General features: G+C 37.1%; 1 protein-coding gene across 1 annotated transcript; it reads left to right on the forward strand.

Annotated features, from left to right (window-relative positions):
• Positions 1-1,370: 1,370 nt before the first annotated feature.
• slc6a15 (solute carrier family 6 member 15) lies at positions 1,371-18,562 on the forward strand. Its single transcript, XM_063004742.1, has 11 exons — positions 1,371-1,780; positions 6,221-6,378; positions 6,555-6,681; positions 8,102-8,283; positions 12,410-12,520; positions 13,583-13,824; positions 14,442-14,631; positions 15,979-16,171; positions 16,408-16,567; positions 17,245-17,407; positions 18,191-18,562. Exons 1-11 carry the CDS (start codon positions 1,465-1,467, stop codon positions 18,560-18,562), a joined length of 2,214 nt encoding a protein of 737 aa, XP_062860812.1. The 5' UTR covers positions 1,371-1,464.
• Positions 18,563-19,606: the final 1,044 nt, after the last annotated feature.

A 19,606-nucleotide genomic window follows, 5' to 3' on the forward strand; every position in this document is an offset into this window, starting at 1 on the left:
AAAACTGTTCTTTTTCTGTGACTGAATGATTAGCACACATTTAAAAACGTTCACAATTTGAGTTTATTTATTAATTTGTTGTTGACTTTGACAAACCGCCTGGTCAAAAATATACAAGCAACTTCATTTTTAATTTGATGATGTTAAAAGTTTTAAGATGACACTTATATTTTTGGCATGGCTTTCTAATTGTTTGTTATTGATCGCAGTAAGAGTATATAAGAGTACTATAAGAGTAGTTTGGCTACACCCAATAAAAAAGAGATAATTTATTAAGATTTTAACGTCATGTTTTACACACTTTGGTTACATTCATGACAGAAACGGTAGCTACTCTTTACACAAGATTTATCAGTCCACAAGTTCAATGTCAAACACAGTCATGGACAATTTTTTATCTCCAATTTGCCTCACTTGCACGTCTTTGGATTGTGGGAGAAAACCGGAGCTCCTGGAGGAAACCCACGCAGACACGGGGAGAACATGCAAACTCCACACAGAAAGGACCCGGACCGCCCCACATGGGGATCGAACCCGGGACCTGCTTGCTGTGAGACGACCGTGCCACCCCAATAAAGAGAAGATAGAACAAATATCTGGCCAAGGTCATAATTTATCTGCTGGCTGACAGTGTACACAGTCAAGAGAGCTTTACATTGATGGGGGCTTAGAGGCTGCTGTACAAAAACGAAGCCCCTGCTTCTTGTTTTTTCTTTTTATGTAATTATTTACATTTAGTAAGATTCCAATGTTGGAGCAGAAGCTTCTTTCTACAAATAGTTGCATTAATCATTAAAAGTCAGAGTTTTGGCTTTGCAGAAATCCTCAGGAGGAAAGGACCCAGTTTTGATCCTCATGACTTATGTTACTGTGCAGCACCTAGTTTACTATACTGACTTAGAAACTTAAGCTGTAAGAAACACCCAGGTCTTTAACAGTGTTTTAACTTTTAGTGCAAGGTCGGTTGAAATGCTAATTTTATTGCTTATTTCTTATTTTAGTAAAACAAGCACCTTTACAACCAACACATATCACTTATTAAAACACTGGAAGTTTAGTTATTCATTTGGTATACATTGTGATTAATTAATTAGATGAATAACTAGTAAACTCATGAGTTCTATATTGTGCAAATCAATTATAATAATTGCTTAATTGTAATGTTAATCTAATATGAATGGTGTCTAATCTGAATGTGCCTTAAGTCACTGTGACGCTATGGTAAAAACAAATTAATGCATAGCCATGTTAGAATTGTTACATTGTCTGATTCACTGGTTTTTTTATCCCAACAGCCTGTCGTATAACAATGACACGATAAATCATTAAAAAAAAAAAACACCTCTCCATCCCATTTGGACCACCTCTGATCTTTGAAGGAGAAATTTCAAGTTTGCTGCACTTCTCTCTTGTCTTCATCCAACTTAAAGACATTTCACCCCTCCGCAACAGTTGACTTATCCAATGCTCAAAAACAGCAGAGCCGTCAAGAGAGAACTTGACGATGATGTCACAGAGTCTGTCAGAGATCTGCTTTCTAATGAGGATGCATGTGATGAGGCATTTAAGAAGAGCTCACTGATTGTGCAGGACGTGGGAAAGTGTGTGGAGCGACCTGTAGAGGAAGGCTTAGAGGAACCAGAGGAGGAGGAGGAAGATGAAGGCGAAGAGAGGCCTGCTTGGAGCAGCAAGCTTCAGTACATCCTAGCTCAGGTGGGATTCTCCGTCGGCCTCGGCAACGTCTGGAGGTTCCCATACCTGTGTCAGAAAAACGGTGGAGGTAAGTTTGATTGGTTTTATCATTAAAGCGATTAATAGTTTTCACAGTATTTACTCAGAAGTCATTATTACATAAAAAATACAGTGTAAAATTAACTTTAGTGGTGACTAAAACTGCAATGACACCATGTTAGATGTGACAAACAGTAAACCTGTCTGACAAGCCAATTACCTAAATTAACACAATACAAAAGAGACAGGCCAAAAGTAAGATTAATGGAAGGGTAGCAAGCACTGCTGAACCGAGGAAACATCAGTGCTCATTTCCATTCCCTAAACCTGTTAAGATCATGTTTGGACAGTTTTGGCTTAGTGGCCTAGTCAACTGCACAGCACTGAATCAAGTGTGCAGCTGTATTGTTAAACCAACTATTTAGCATTTAACTATGTGGTGTTAAAGCATTAATGTCTGTGTGTGGCCCTTTACGAGCCAGCTTACAGCTCTTTTCAGTGTTTAAGTGCTCTTAATAAAGTCAAACAGTTGTATATTGACCTTTTCCGAGTTTACATAACTATACAGAGACTAATTAATTTATACAATGTTAAATCAACCAGTGTTAAATTTACTAAGTGTTTAATTAAATCATAGTTTTGAAACAATTACATGCCAGTGAATTAAATCAGTGTTTAATTAGCTAGTGTTAAATTAGTTATACCGTGATGAATTTAATCATACAGTGTTGGATCAAGTATACACAATTAAATTAAATAAACCTTAAAGCAATTTATCCACATCTAAAATCTAAAAACATTCAGAGCATTACATTTGTAACAGACAAAGCCATACAGTGAGTATTCATTGCTTTGTTTTGAAAACGTACAAAGTTATTTAAAGGAAGAAAGAGAGAAGAAAAAGGAAGCAGGACAAACTGTCAAGTTTGCCATTGCAACAAGTTAACAATGTAACAGTGTTGTCTATACATAAAAAATGCATTAACATCTTAATTAAACATGCAGTTAAAAATAGAAAGCAGCCTGAGAGAAATAACATGAACTTCTTCTGATAACAAAGTAAAAGATTTCACATTCAGGTGTATTGCGTATTCACTGCCTCACATCTTCAGACAGTCTGTGTTTTGAATATGGTAAATTTAGATACAGGTTTGGTGTGACTCCAGGACCATGTGGTGTGGTGCACTGCCTGGCTGTGCTCAGCTGTTTAGCCTAGATTTGCCTATGCACTAGTGTCTGCCTTTTCTCTGGTCATTCTATTTGTGGATCATAAACAAATAAGACTAAGACGGAGTTTCAGTTGTAAACAATTCTAATAAAATGGACATGGTAGACGTTTTTGATAGATCTGTCAATGGATAGTTTTAAAGCTTGTCTTAAAAATTGTCTAGTGGACAATTAAAATATTATAAATTAACAGACAACTAATGAATACAATCGAATGTTGTCCTAGCTACTGTATATATGTACACTGAAAACATATAAAATAGTCTTAATATTTCATTAATATGCTTGACATTGAACTTAAACTGATGAATCGTGTAACCTGTAACTACCTGTTCTGTCATTCATGTAACCGAAGTGTAAAACATGATGTTAAAATTCAATAAACAGATAATTAATTGAATTGTAGAATAATATAATACAACTAAATCAATTTCAAAGGGAGATTATGAATTTGTGTACAGGGAGCTTTATTTCATTAGTGACGTTTGTGTGTACTTGTAGCGGTCTCATCCAGACATGAAAGCACTTTTGGAGTATAGTACGACCTTAGTGACAGTGTCACTGTCGAGTCCTTGTTTTCCAGGTTGTTATAAGTGTGGCTGCCCTACTGAGCTGCTCTGTAATTAGATTAAGCATGTCAGGCTTTGTATGTGTGAGGCGTGTGTTTGTGTGGGTGGCTTGTCTGTCTCTGTGTGGGCTCGCTGTCTCTGACCTAAACACCCACTGCTAGTTGCAAACAACGCCTTGCTCTTCAGACGGTACATCATAACCTCCTGTTTGATGACCACTGCATTTGGAGGGAAACTGATTATCACACAGAGGAACAGAATAAATGTTACAGGCATTATATTTAAAGTAAATAGTACATTGAATAGCGGCTTGATGTGTCATACAGCTCTTTGTTTCTCAGGATCAGCATTGCACTTGGAATTATAAGACTCTGCTTGTACTATAATGTTGGAATTTATGGTAAAGCTTTATCTAATGGTAATGTTTGTAGGGTCTATATTGGACCTACAGTAATTTATACATTCTTAATTAATACATTTGTGACTTATGTGTAGACATTTTTAGAATTTTAATGATTCATGCAACCGTTCCTTTTCTGAAATGGAATAATTGAAACATATAAAATGTATTCATAAATTTAGACTTCTTTAAAGTTGGTTGTTTTTTAAAAATAATACATAACACAATTTTTTCAACCTGGCTTGAAAATAATACACACAGCAAACCTAATATTTGTTTTATGTCTTTTTTCCCCTTACAATTAGCCACTTTTGATAGCCATCCAGCACCTGGTTGGATCTTTGGTGGCTTTACTTGTAAAACAACCCCCCTTTCCTCCCCCAGACACAAAGATTTCTCTACAGTCCACAATGTATCGAAAAAGTTGAGGTCAGGACCATTCCAGAGGTTGAGATTTTGCCTGATTTCTTAAAATCTGGTTTAATTTCAATAGAATTTTCTCAGATAGACTGCTTAAAGATTCAACTTGAGTTGTACCCGCTGTCTTGTTGATGGCTGTCAAAAGAAGCTGATTGAGGTGAAGAGATTGCTGACAAAAAGAACCAAATGTAGTATATAGCAATTATTTAGAAAAAGAACAGAAAAAAAGCTATGAAGCCAGCATAAAATACTTGTCATAAATGTTTAGATTTACTCTTACACCTTGCAGATATTAAATTGGAGCTCCACCAAACAAAACAAAGTGTGGTAATTGTGAAGTAAGTTAGTTTAGGAGCAGCAACAGCTCATCTACAAAGTGTAGGCACAAGATTCCTTAAAAGGACTGGCCAAATGCTGAAATGCATAGCATAAAAAATTCATAAGATCAGTAATAAATAGCACATAGCATAAATAATCTGTTCAAGACTAAACAGGTGCAAATAACCTTTTGATCACTGTGCCTAAGGCATGGTGACTGATGCAGTGGAAAGACATGCTCAAAAGAATAATAATAAAAAATAACTTGAAACTAGCTCACTTGAAAATATTCAAGCCTGCAGAATAAATAATAATACAATAAATGAATTGTTTTGGCTTGAGTACAAATATTTGTATTCTATTACTACTCAACCATGCCTAAAGCAAAAGTTTGAATAAATCAACAGTTTAATCAAGTTTTAATGGCACAGTTTCTGCTGCATTACAGAGGTTAAACATTAGGAACTACACAAAGAAAGATAATTTTACATAGACTTAAAACTTAGATTTTTGAAACCTGACTCATTTAGAAACTGGAAGAGAGAGACTCATGTCTCACAACTCTATCATGTGTAAAATACCCTAGAGACTGTAACACTAAAAGAAGTTTCACTTTTATTTAACTTTTATTTCTTTAAACACTGTGTGTTCAGTCAGTTTGTTCACTGTCTCTGCCCGAGGCCACTGCACATGAACGGTCGACCTTTGCTTTGAGAACTCACAAGAATGAAACAAGCACATTAATAGAAGCAGCAAATGTATAATTTATTTATGGGTCAAAGACAAAACATGGTTAATTTCCTATCAAAATGAGGGAACTGGAGCATTTTATTAATTACATAGATAAAGATGATCAGCCACAGCATGAAGATTTGGGAAAGTGTAGTGAAAGCTAGGTTGAAAAAAGAGGTAAGGATTTGTGAGCTGCAATATGGTTTATACCAGCAAAGTGCATCACAGATGCATTGTTTGCTTTGAGAGTAATAATGGAGAAGTATAGGGAAGGCCAGAAGGAAATGCATTGTGTAATTATAGTTAGGATGCAACTAAATGTCAGGATAATCCTAATAGAAGAGCTAAACTTTATATAGTGTTAATCAGAATGGCTTTAATTGATGGTAGATTTGTACTGACTACAATTTAACTTTTAAATGTGATTGGTTCATTTTAAACACAGCCACACCCCCAGTAATAAGAGGATGTGCACATATATGCAACAAGCTAAATGATTTAGCTTATTTTTCAATTAAATTGTGCACATTATAGGTCACATTTAAGGTGGAAATAAGTCATAAACGATTCATCTTTGTCAGATTTTCTTCCATCACAAAAACCTGCCATTTTTACAGGGGTGTGTAGACTTTTTATATTTACTGTATTTGTCTTTTTTTCACCTATCTTTACTAATCGTGCGATTAATTCATGAGCTAATTGTATATAATTCATACATTTAATTTAATTTAATTTAAGTCACATCTTTAATACTTAAGTTTTATTTTTGATTGTAAGCAGTCCATTGTCTGTGTTAAAATGTTCTGACCTTTTGTCTTTGTAGGGGCTTACCTGGTGCCCTACCTCATCCTCCTAGTGGTGATTGGCATCCCGCTGTTCTTCCTGGAACTGTCAGTAGGCCAGCGCATCCGGCGAGGCAGCATCGGAGTCTGGAACTACATCAGCCCTCGTCTGGGTGGCATCGGCTTTGCCAGCTGTTTGGTACGTTTCATGCAGGGCCTCCTCTGCATCTGTATGCATTCATCAGTTCATGCACATGATAAATACAGTTCAAGACAAAGCCATTTTCTAGAAGCCACAGAGCAAAATTAGGCTAATTAAGAGAGTGGGCTCATTAATGACTTTGGATGGCTTTTGTGGGACCTTTTCTGTTGCAGGTGTGCTTCTTTGTGGCCCTCTACTACAATGTCATCATTAGCTGGAGTCTCTTCTACTTCTCTCAGTCCTTTCAGCAGCCACTGCCCTGGCATGCGTGTCCTCTGCTCAAAAATCAGAACAGCACATGTAAGACAACTACTTTATTCTAAATTCCTCATTAAATCAATTAGGAATAAGCAGTATAATTTATATAGCCAAAAGAATGTAGACATCTGACCATGAGCTTGCTGGATATTCTATTCCACCCACCACCAAACCTGCACTCTTCTGAAAAGGTTTGGCTCTAGATTTCAGAGTGTGCATGAGTTCATTTGTGCCCAAAATTGATCAGACATAATTTACATTCACCAGTAAAATTTTTGGCCGAATTTTAATTGATTTGATTGATTGATTTTTAGTGTTACAGCAACAATTTACAATCACAAGCATCACACAAAAACATGTCAATGTACTGCATGGAAATAAAATAAAAATGAAAATAAAAATGTAATGCAACAATAAGATATAAAAATCTAAAAAATATATATATAAAGATATACAAATATTAAAAAATATAGAACATATAAAGAACAAAAGGAAATGTGCAGTTTATAGACATTATGTGTGCAATTGTGTGCTGTGCAAATAAAACAGTACCTTGTATAAATGTGCGTATCAAGTAGTACCATTTGCAAGGTTGTTTGTCTTTCATGGGTACTATAGGCTCTGTGTTCTCCTCTTCCAGTGAGAGTCATTAAAGATTGCCACAGCAGTGGGCAGAAATGACGTTCTTTATTACAACTATGTAGGTTCTATAGGGAGATTATGTTAAACCTCATATAGGAAGGATAAGTTTAATTCAGCTTCCTTCAGACGGGCAAAAAAAACTCACCAAGTACCCAACATTAACAGTATGAACACCCAACCAGTGATTTAGGGATTTAGCAACACCATTTTCCCATCACTGATTAGTCACGAAGTCTCTAGCATGTTATAAATTACTCTAAGTAATTACTCCTAAGTAATGAATCGTGCAGTGTAGCTAAGTTGAACAACTAATGGTTAAACTCAACAGTAAGAAACAGCCAATGAGAGTTTAAGTGCAAACTTTCTAAGAAACAATAGGAGGCAACTTGGTAGGCCTGGGATTTGAACTCACGTTCACAGTCTTGAGGCTTTAACCTTTGTTACATGCACAATGCTTAAGAGAAGTCAAACTAGCAAAATAACAGCATTAAAAATATCACATAGCAAAAACAAATAAAGAGCAATAATGTTTAATTTGAATGTAATTTTGTCCTTCTGTTGTATAAGTGATATAAATCAATAACTTAATGCTAGTGCAAATGATTTCTCTGTCAGTGACAAATAACGACATTTAATTTTTCATGTTTAAAGGACCTGTGCTTTCCTTGGAATGTTTTTGCTAGTGAAAATAAACATGTAGTTATGCAGGGTAAAAGAAACCCAAAAAAAAAACATTTAACGTTTTTAATGTTAACATAAATAGCTGTCAAAAACACTCTTCACCCTGTTTCTTCTGGACATTGTTCTTCTTTCTGATCAGATGTGGTGCCTGAATGTGAGAAGACCTCTGCCACCACGTACTTCTGGTACCGTGAGGCTCTGGACATATCCAACTCTATTTCAGAGAGCGGAGGACTTAACTGGAAGATGACTCTGTGCCTGTTTGCTGCCTGGGCCATGGTGTGTCTGGCCATGATCAAAGGCATCCAGTCCTCAGGGAAGGTAAGAAATGGAAAACGGTTACAGGAACTATGTTTAAATACAGTCGTGATCTAAACTTAATCAATGCTTCAAGGACACACAGTGAAGCTCCACTTTTTAGAATAAAGCATTGGTGTAAAGCTGGACCAAAACATTAGCAGTGTTATTTAATCATTTTACAAGCTTCATGGCACTTGGGTGGCGCAGTGGTTTGTTCCACTAGCCCAGCACAGCTGAGATCCAGGTCCAAATCTAGCAGTCCTATCTTGCAACCAGATGAAGGCGATATTTAAAGTGATCGAATTAGTGGCTCCACCCGTTCCCCTTATTAATACTTTAACAATTGTATATCGTAATGTCTTAAAGATTACATTATGTTGCCCAGCATAACTAAAATAAAACGAAAGCATCTATAAATCTCTTACTGAAATGGTTTGCAAATGTAAAATATTAGATTTCTTTGTACAACCAGTGTAGGGATGAATTTATCATTTCATTTGCATTGGCTGACATTTGCAGTGCTGATATTTGCATGATGCAGGCCAGACAATTCAAAACATACATGAAAATCTAATATTTATTAGGCAAGGCAGCTCTTTAAAGGTATTTAATATATATAGTTACCTGCACTGAGCTGATACCACAAGAGCCTTTGTCTTAGGAACAGACAATACCAGCCAGATGCTTTTCTTTCACTAAAGCCTGTCTTTAATAAATTACCACTTCATTCACCAGTATGCTTATGGTATGGTGTAAGGCCTGCTGCACATTCATTTACATTTACATATTTGGCATCTAGGGGACACTTTTATCCTTATCTGGGCAGAGTATTTCTAATTGGTGAACGATTTTTGAACTGTTTCATGTACTTTTTAATGGGTGCAGTCGAACTAGCCATATTTATATGCAGACAGAGAGTCACCAGCTCTAAGCAACAATAATTATAAACAAGCAAATAGGAGAACATTCCAAAAAGTTAAATAACAATACAATAATGTATAATTTGTTATTGCTGTATGTGTGGAAGAACTCAATTTGCATATGTTTTAGTCACATGATTTTGTCTCTTACGATTGTATGTAAACTTTCAACATTAATGTGTAAAAAAGAAAATTACTGTAGTGAATTACAATCTGCCACATTTTCAGCTGCATGTCCTGAATCTTTGTTTTGACCTGAAACTTTTATCAGCAGTCTAGTGTCTATATTTATGTTTAAGTCTCTAAACTGTAATTTTATCCACACTGTAAATGTCTGCTGAAAAAACCCACAGCTCAGCTCAGTCCAGATGGGGCTTGTGTGAAAGCCAAAGTTGTCTAATCAAGCAAACTTTAATCACGTCTTCTCTGTAAAAAGGAGCAGCGGTGGCCTTGTTACAGTGTGACTGTGACCTCGCCTCCTCCGTATGGGCCTCAGTCTGCCAGCATGGCAGCTAAATTCTGTACCCTGGACTCCGTTAGTAACTGAATGGGATCAGTGAGGTCTTTGAAGATTAACTACAAAAGAATATTAATGTTCCATTCGAAGTTTCCACCAAAGCGAGTTTAAAAAGGAATGGACACTGTCTGTACAACCATGCACTGGCCCGTGGTTAAAAAAGAAAGTACGTTTCCATGGTTTTTCCCGCACTTTTCTTTTGGGCAAAGTAAAAATTCAGTGGAGAGACAACATGCTGCTTTTTAACATTAGCTTGTTTAACATTCCCCAGTACAGTATACTGCATAAAAATGTACAAGTTACAAGCAGATTTGTTAGTATAGTTTAAGATTAAAAAAAACAACTTCACAGAAGTAAATAATTTAGCTGAATACCTTATATATAAAACAATACTTATGCAAAACTACAAACCATATCTCCTAAAGAGTTGGTACATTTTATAAAATGCAATTAAAACAACAATCTGTGATTTGTTAATTCTTTTAAACCTTTATTGTACTCAGAAAAGAACAAAAAATTATTTTAATGTTTTCGTTTATTAATAAAAACTTATTTTGAATTTCATGCCTGCAACACACTCAAAAACAGGGACAGAATAAGAGTGAACATTTTATAGAATTATAAAGTAACATTGTTTTAAACATTTCAAAATAAGCAGATGAATTGGTAACAGGTGAGTGTATCATGATTGGAAGGATCCTCCAAAGGCTCAGTCTTTGCAAATAAATTAGGTCATTCACCATCTACCATACATAATATTGTGAAAAGATTCAGGAAATTTGGAGAAAAATTTGTGTGTATATAATCAGAGCTGAAAACCATGCAGAAACCTTCATGCTGCTGTGACAAACATACCCACATGAGCTCTGGAGTACTTCAGACAACAGTTCTCACTTAACACAATTTGTCGTGCATCAAAAAATGCAGGTTGAAACTCAATGCAAAACTCAAAAGGCTGTTTCTCAAAAAGAAAGTCATACATTAATTCTTTTTTGTGGAAATCTTTTTGTACTTTTGTCATTTAGATAATGGCTCAAGACTTCTGCAGATCATTAACCATAACCTACTAAAAATGTTTGACTCTCACAATCCTTTTTTAACGTGTAAGGGAATGAAATGCATTTGCATCTTTGAGGTTCATAACAGACTTTATTTTTTTTTATTTTTATTTTTTTTTACCCCTTTTTCTCCCCTTTTAGCGCATCCAATTGTTCAATTAGCATCGTGCTTCCTCTTTGTCTATGCCGAACCCTGCCCTGACGGAGGTGATTGAAGCTAACCCGTATCCCCTCCGAAACACGAGCAGCAGCCAGATGCATCTTTGCCACCCACACATTGACGAGTTTGGCGCCACCTAGCGTTGCATGCGGAGAGACACACCCTAAGGGCACCCCCTCCCATCTCTGTGTAAGCGCCTCCAATCAGCCGGCAGAGAACACAATCGCATTCTGACAGAAAGAGACCCACATCCGGTTCTTTGTCCCACCCCCCACATGAGCAACCGGCCAATCGTTGCTCATATAGCCACTCAGCTTCGAACCGGTAAAGCAAGGCTGGATTCGATACGACGCTTCTCAGAATCCAGCCCTGGTTGCAGCGCGTTTCTTTTTACCGCTGCGCCACCTGAGCGGCATGTTCATAACAGACTTTGTTGTTTTATATTTTTATCTACTGCCTTAACAGTATACAGTATAATGGCATTTTAAGTATGTAGCTGTTTATGATTTATAAAGGTCAACATTTCATTTGTTGATGTTGATGCTGTTGAGCCTACTGCACAGATAAAGCCAGGACATGCCATGTTTATTGCATCGGTATTACAGATTAGAGCCCTATAACATTGAGCTGATGTTACAGTGCTGTGCTTTCATAGACTTTACCAGGAAACATAGTAGAATATAAAAATAATTTACAAATAAGTTATAGTTGCACTGAAAATAGTGTCTATTTATAATACATTTTAATTTAATACTAGTATATAAATATAAACCTCTTAGATGTGATTTAATGCTGCAACTAGTTTTTAATCTTTTAGTTCACTCCATAACTATCAGTTCCATTTATATTATTTAGTTGTATTTGTATGATACTTTTTAGAACCTAAAATTGTAATAACTTAAACTGTCTTATCTGTTAAGTAGAAGAAACCTTGAGAGGATTAAGAGCTTAAAATAAACTTAACCTCTTTGAGCATCCAAGAACAACATATCTACAAAAAATGGCAAAACCATTAAAGTTTATGTAGGAATTTTTCTTTTCATTTTAATGATTTTACAAGCGCTCTGGCTCTGGCTTCCCCAGAATAACTAGGCACAAAGCAGAAACACACCAAGGACAGGATGCCAAGCTACTGCAGGGCCTTACCCATCGCCAAAACACCACACAAACACCTTAGACATTGCCAGTCATGTCTGTTTACCAAACACGACAAACATCCACAGTGGACAAAAATAGCCAGAATGTAAATATAGAAAAGTAAAAGGTAAATGTGATACACAAGCAAGAGTAAGTGAGTGTAGTCTGTAAAAAATACCCCCTTTAGTTCCATAAACTGCTTTTCCATCTTCTATCATTGCTTAGAATAAATTAGTTTCCTGTTTATTCCCTTCTTTGCTCCTACACTTCAGGACATTTATAGATTACTTAATAAATAAAATTGTCCTTTAATAGTAGGTTTTGAAATAAAATGCTGTGTTCTGATTGCCTTTAGGTGATGTACTTCAGCTCCCTTTTTCCATATTTGGTGCTGATCTGTTTCCTGGTGAGGGCACTTTTACTCAAAGGATCCGTGGACGGCATCATTCACATGTTTACACCCAAGGTAAGAGACTGAGCCAGCTAAGTGTGCGTGTGTATGTTTATGCAAGTGGGCATGTTTTATGCATAATGCAAGCGCCATTACTTGAATGGTGGTAACCATAGTTACAACTGTTAAGCGCAATTAAAATACCACGCTGAACCTGGGACACCAACAGTACATCAGAGTTTCAACAATCACTGACAAATTGTTCATCACTGATTCATCCATGTGTTTCTGTAGTGTTTACTACAATACTGTCCAAACAGTAGCAGTAACTACGGAAGCACACTGTGCTGTCCAGGCATTTAGAATTCATCCAGGCTGTGATGCACTCACTGATCATGTCCCTGATGTACGGAAACCGGTAGAAAAGCAAAATAATCCAAAATGTGAATTCTGTAACTGAAATAAGTCACGTAAGTCACTGAAATCCTGTGAGATAATGGATCTTAGCCCTAATAGCCCCAATTCTTTTACTAATGTAATAATGCTTAATTCTACCAGAGCTTCTGAAAAATCTCATATTTTAGACTGAATTAAGGTCTGGTTATTTGACTGGCTGTGTTCTAATAATTCTCATTAAATCAGTTTTTCTCTACAGACTGCTAATCAGAACAGAAAAACTGCATTTATATTATTAAAATTATAATCAGTGCACATGTAGATCTCTGCATAACTGTTTTCATGACATAATTGCTACTCTGATGTGGTCAGGAGGAGCTTTGATATACCACACAAGGACCTACATTTACTTTCAATGTTGTGGTGGATGGGTAAACCATAAACAATAACTTTTCTTAAGCAATTCCTGAGGGGGGCGCAAAAGGTGCTACCAAAATTACTGTTGGTTTAAATACCAAGAATGGCCTGTAGATGGCAGACCTTTAGTCTTTAAAATCTGACATACAGTAGTTATTTTTAGTTATATTTTGTTCCCAGGATTTCCACCCCTGATACAACATATAATGCAGTTTTATTGTCCCTGTTGTATACTTTTAATACTGTTATTGGCCAAACATTAACAAAGGTAAAATAAGTGAAACTGATGATGGTGTGTGTGTGTTTGTGTTTGGTCTTTATCAGCTTGAGATCATGCTGGAAGCTAAAGTATGGCGTGAAGCAGCTACACAGGTTTTCTTCGCTCTGGGTCTGGGCTTCGGCGGTGTCATCGCCTTCTCCAGCTACAACAAGCGCAGCAACAACTGCCATTTTGATGCCGTTCTTGTCTCTTTTATCAACTTCTTCACATCTGTCCTGGCCACGCTGGTGGTGTTTGCTGTGCTGGGTTTTAAAGCTAACATTATGAACACCAAGTGTGTTGAGCTGTGAGTACACAAACATACATGAGCTATACATTAACTAGGGCATTAATAATGCCCATCAGTAATTAATGTCCATCTTAAAGTCCCCAAGAACTCAAAAACAGAATTTGCAGTGTGCACTTCATCCAGTGGCAGTGAAATTCTAAGCCTTTTTGTTTGTTTATTTTACTTCAATGGCTGCTTAATACGAATACCTTTTATAATCATTGTACAAGTACAACTTAGGAAATAGAATAGATATGTACAAAATAGTCCAGGAATATATATATATATATATATATATATATATATATATATATATATAGTATTACTCCAGTGGAGAAAGTATAAGGCTCCCGGTTTCCATATAAAGTGTCGTGCATTAAAGTGAACTATATGCAATAGCAATTGCAATTAAACATATATTATACTATACTTTGCATAATATACCAACTACACATAATATGTGCAATAAATGATGCAATAATGGCATATGGTATCCTGTTAAATGTTTTATAAAATGTTCAGAGTGCCAGATTCATCTGGCTGTAATTTGCCCTTATTTATAAAATTCTTATAGCAACAACAAACTGTGACCTAATTAATCCTAAAAACACCTATTTTGTTGCAATTATTCTCAGAAACACAAAGAAGATTATTGGTTACCTGGGCAACGAGATAAATCGTGACTTGATACCGCATCACATCAACTTCAGTCATGTGACTGTAGAAGATTACCAGAAGATGACTGACATTATCCGTAGCGTGTTGGAGAAAGATTACCCTCATCTGGGCCTGGATACCTGTGATATCAAAGAGGAGCTTAACAAGGTAAGAAAAAGCTTATAAGCTAGTCCAAATTATTTTTGTTATATATAGGTCATTTTTTACTTTATATATCAGGGAGCACTGTCATGCTGAAAGAGACCACCTCCATTAGTTTTATCATATTGATCTGTCAGAATAGCGCAGCTACTGGAATGGGGTCTTGGAACCTGGGTTTAAACCCTGGCCTGTCACATTCTTTCTGTGTTTATGTGTGTGTCAGGGTACTCTGTTTCACTACTTCCCACAACATGCACAAGGTGGCGTGGTTGCTAAAAAATTGTCACGTGTATAGAAGTGAATTACTTAATTTGTTTCCATGCAGTGGCCTTTTGCTTTTTACTTCTGTGGCTGCCCTGACAAAAAAAACTGTTAGTAAAAATAAATGAAGAAATTTATAAGTCAAGTTAATGTGCATGATATTATATTATCAATAAGGAATGTTTCATTGTGACAAGCCAGTATGAAGGGTAAGAGATTTTAGCAGAGCATTTTCACATGATTAATGCAGTGGAAATAAAGGCGGAACTGCTGAAGTGATGCTTTACTCTCCTGTTGACAAAAGAAAAACCACAGACAGCAGTGACTCTGAGTCACAGAGCTTTGTTCAGAGCACAGACTGGATTAGGCTTTTATATGTGGTAATGTTCAGAGGGAAACTGTCAGGACCTATACACATACACATACATACATCTGTGCATACTTGTGTGTGTGTTGTTCAGTTCCATGTTCCATGTTTACCTACTCGTAAATATATACCTACTTCCCTCACAGCAAGAAGGTCCTGGGTTCCAGTCCCAGGTGGAGTTCTCCTTGTGTCTGTGTGGGTTTCCTCCAGGAGCTCTGGTTTCCTCCCACAGTACAAAGACATGCAAGTGAGGTGAATTGGAGATACAAAATTGTCCATGACTGTGTTTGACTTGAACTGATGAATCTTGTGTAACCAGTAACTACTTGTCCTGTCATGAATGTAACCAAAGTGTGTAAAACATGATGATAAAATCCTAATAAATAAATAACAAACACAATTCAAAGCAAATAAATCCTTCATCCATCTCAGCTTAGCAAAACTGAAACTGTTTGTTTCAGCAGGAAAATCATAACTTGCATGAATGCACTTTTTCCAGTGTGTTCAGAGAAGTTCCATGCTTTCAAATAAACAATATATTGTAATGCAATAAAGCTCCAGTCTAAAAGTGGAGTACCAGTTCTGGCTTAGAATGTCACTAAACAAACTGCATGTCTTCAAAGTCACAAAGAAAACATTCAAAACACAGAATGTAGTTTAAATGTTATTGTACATTAAAAGCCAAAGTAATTATTAAAGTACTTACTCTGATCACTCTCTGACAGGCAGTGCAGGGCACAGGACTGGCCTTCATCGCCTTCACTGAAGCTATGACCCACTTCCCAGCCTCCCCGTTCTGGTCTGTCATGTTCTTCCTCATGCTAGTGAATCTGGGCCTGGGCAGCATGTTCGGCACAATTGAAGGCATCATCACACCCATTGTGGACACTTTCAAAGTGCGCAAGGAGTATCTTACAGGTATGAGAAAAAAAGACCATCCGAGGCAATGCAAGACTGCAGACATTTAAGATCTAGGTGTAAACTCACAGGAGTGCCCATAATGAATAGTTAATAAATGTACAATAAATCAATAAACGTAATGCAAGCGTAGTACATTTCTGTTTTAAATCTCCTCACTGAGGAAACTGATTAAACTGTATATCCTGTAGTTCATAGTTTCAATAAGTGCTTATGTTTTTTTCTGCTTTTCACAGTTGGCTGCTGTGTACTGGCGTTCAGTATCGGTCTGATCTTTGTTCAGCGATCAGGCAACTACTTTGTGGCCATGTTTGATGACTACTCTGCTACGCTGCCCCTTCTCATCGTGGTCACTCTGGAAAACGTGGCTGTAGCCTGGGTCTACGGCACTGAAAGGTACTACATTTACATTTATGGCATATAGCTGACGATTTGAGCAATTGAACATTACAGGCCTTTCTCAGGGGCCCAACAGGGGCAACCTTTGGATTACTAGTCTAGTATTAACCACTGAGCTACTACTGCTGTAACAAAGACATTTACGTTTATTCATAGCGAATTACAATTGTGAACAAATATAATCAAAGCAGTTGAGGGTAGTAAATAGTAGTAAAAATGAATCCAGGGAATACAGGTAACTTCTACACATTTTGGTGCACAATTACTGTATTTGTTAAGTTCAACATATTTAATAAATCATGAAATGAGCAAAATGGCATATTAACTATTATTTTACACTTATTATTGTTGCAGTAGGTTTAATTCAACTAACCAATAAACACTGGCCAACAAAATATAAAGAATGTTGTATCAAAATATGCAGTTATATAATTTTATTTCTTGTTAATCAAAGTATGGACAAGTTGTGTGCAAATGTTTGCATAACACACTACAGTAATACAGTAAAGTACATTTTAAATATGAGGAACACAATGTATGATAATTATTCAGTAGACTGATTAATTATTACTTATTTCTGGAGCAGACTATGACAAACTGCATGAAAATTGTTCTATTTCTGCGTGTATAGTCTTTCAATATTTCACTAAAACCTGCTTGTTATTGTCCTCCAGGTTTTTTGAGGATCTGAAGGATATGCTGGGCTTCACTCCTTTTCGTTACTATTACTACATGTGGAAGTATGTAACCCCTCTGTTGCTGATGGCTTTGATGGTTGCTAGTGCTATCCAGCTGGGCAAGACACCCCCAAGCTACAGTGCCTGGATTCAGGAACTGGTGAGTCCCACCGTGCTTGTGGTTTAGTTTAGAGAAATTCCCCCGAATCACCATCTTATTTTCTCTCAAATCAGACAAAAGTCGTCACTTAACAGTTTATAACGTCTACATGCAACTAATAAACCATTAATAATACGACTAGAGAAAAAAATTGTCAACTCAGTTCCTTAACTCTGAGTTACTACTTAGACCCCTAGATACATATTTTAATATATTTAAAAGGAAGAGGGCACCTTAGGTGGCACAGCAGTAAAATATGCTAGCAAACCAGAGCTGACATCTCAAACTTGTCGGTTCATATCTCGGCTCTGCTACTATCAGGCTGGGCGCTTACACAAACAATGATTGGCTTGTTGTTCGGGGGGGGGATTCCTCATAACTGAGCACTTACGACCTCGGCTGGCTGATTTATGTCGTCTGCACAGAGGGGGGATAATGAAGATTAGTGTGTGATCCAAAAAATAACTCAAAAAGATGCAGACGGCTACTGCACACGTGCCAGAGTGTTAGTCACGGCTCTCCTCAGTCGGAGTGGAGGGCAGCATCAGTAGAGAGGAAGCGTAATGCAGTCGGGTAATTGGATACGACTAGATTGGGAGGAAAAAGTTTGGGGGCGTTTAACTCGTGTCTTTTCTTAAAATGATCACACGTTTTTTTCATGGTAACATTTACAAATCATTACAAAACACAACCAATATGCAGAGCCGACATTACACTGATGGAACTCACCTGTTTGTCCTTGTTGTTTGGCACTAGAATTCAGCTGCCTTGTGTGTGTTTCAGGCTCAAGAGCAAACGCTCAGTTACCCGCCATGGGGCTTGGCTCTCTGCATCACGCTGGTGGTGGCAGCCATTTTGCCTGTGCCTGTGGTGTTTGTGCTGCGCTACTGTAACTTGATCGATGAGCAGTCCAGCGGCGCGTCCTCAATTGCCTACCAGAAGGGCCGGATCATTAAGGAGAGCGTACACAGAAAGAGGGAGGATGAGGAAGGAGACGACACCAGTCTGATCCATGGAAAGACACCAAGTGAAGCCCCATCTCCGATGCCCCCTATCCGCAAGCAGAGCAGCTCCACGGGTCCAGCAGAGCCCGACTCCAACGGTCACTTTACCGCCGAATATCTTATGCCTGACATGCCGGAGTCCAATTTATAGACAAATAATGATTTGTGACTCTCGAGCTTGTTGCTTACATGTGAACTCGCATCTTCCGATATCATTTAAAGAATCTGTTAACGAAGCCCTTCCTTTCTCTTAAATGTCCCTGGGAAGCTTCACAGTTTGAATGTGGGAGCAAAAAGCTGCAGATGTAAAAAAATATGTACAGGCTAAAGGCTAATCTTCTTACCATCATACTCGAATGACAGATTTTGATTCAAACTTTCTATTGCTTCAAATTCTTTCTTTGCTTCAAAGCTACAAAGTGGATAAGCATGGACGCCTCCACTAAAGCTTGTCTTTATTTTTTCCATCCAAACACCTAAAGATAATGACTGAATGATTTATAGTCACTTGTTATTGATAGAACCAACTGCTCTATCTGTATTTCAATTGATCTTAAGTACATTCTTTGGTTTCTCCTAGAGGTCGAGCCAAACGCAGCAAGCTTACTGAGAGAAAAATCAAAACCAGGAGTGAATCCTGGGTAAAATTCTAGTTAGAGCATTTTAAATGCTACCATCCAACAATATAATCATCCAAATGGCTCAAATTAAAATAGCACAGCACATTACCTAGTAAGAAGACGGCGTGTGTGACAGAAAGACAAAACAGCTTCCGTAGAGGTATGTTAATAATATCCCAGATTTTGTGTTGCATCCCTTAAGACTTAAAATATCAGTCACTGATTTCAAATTACAAATCATATTTCTTTTACTTTACCCTCAATAACGATTTCCTTCCATTCGTCATCATAATGTCTTGAGTACATTACGTTTTCTTGTATTTCATTCATTTATTCATTTTTAGAACCACTGGCCACAAGGATTTAGCAACACAATCAGACAAACTAGTCACACCTAAGGGCAATTAGACCAGCCAATGCCCCCTTTTTCATGTATTTAAAAAGGTAGGAGGAAACAGGTTGGGAGAACAGCAAAAACTTTGTACAGGTGGTGACGGAAAGCGAGAATCAACCCCAGCACTCCAGGAACAGTGTTGCTTTGTGGCACCCACTTAACCAGCTACAGCACCATGCTG

This window comes from Trichomycterus rosablanca, chromosome 11 (genome assembly GCF_030014385.1).
Source record: "Trichomycterus rosablanca isolate fTriRos1 chromosome 11, fTriRos1.hap1, whole genome shotgun sequence".
Lineage (NCBI taxonomy): Eukaryota > Metazoa > Chordata > Actinopteri > Siluriformes > Trichomycteridae > Trichomycterus > Trichomycterus rosablanca.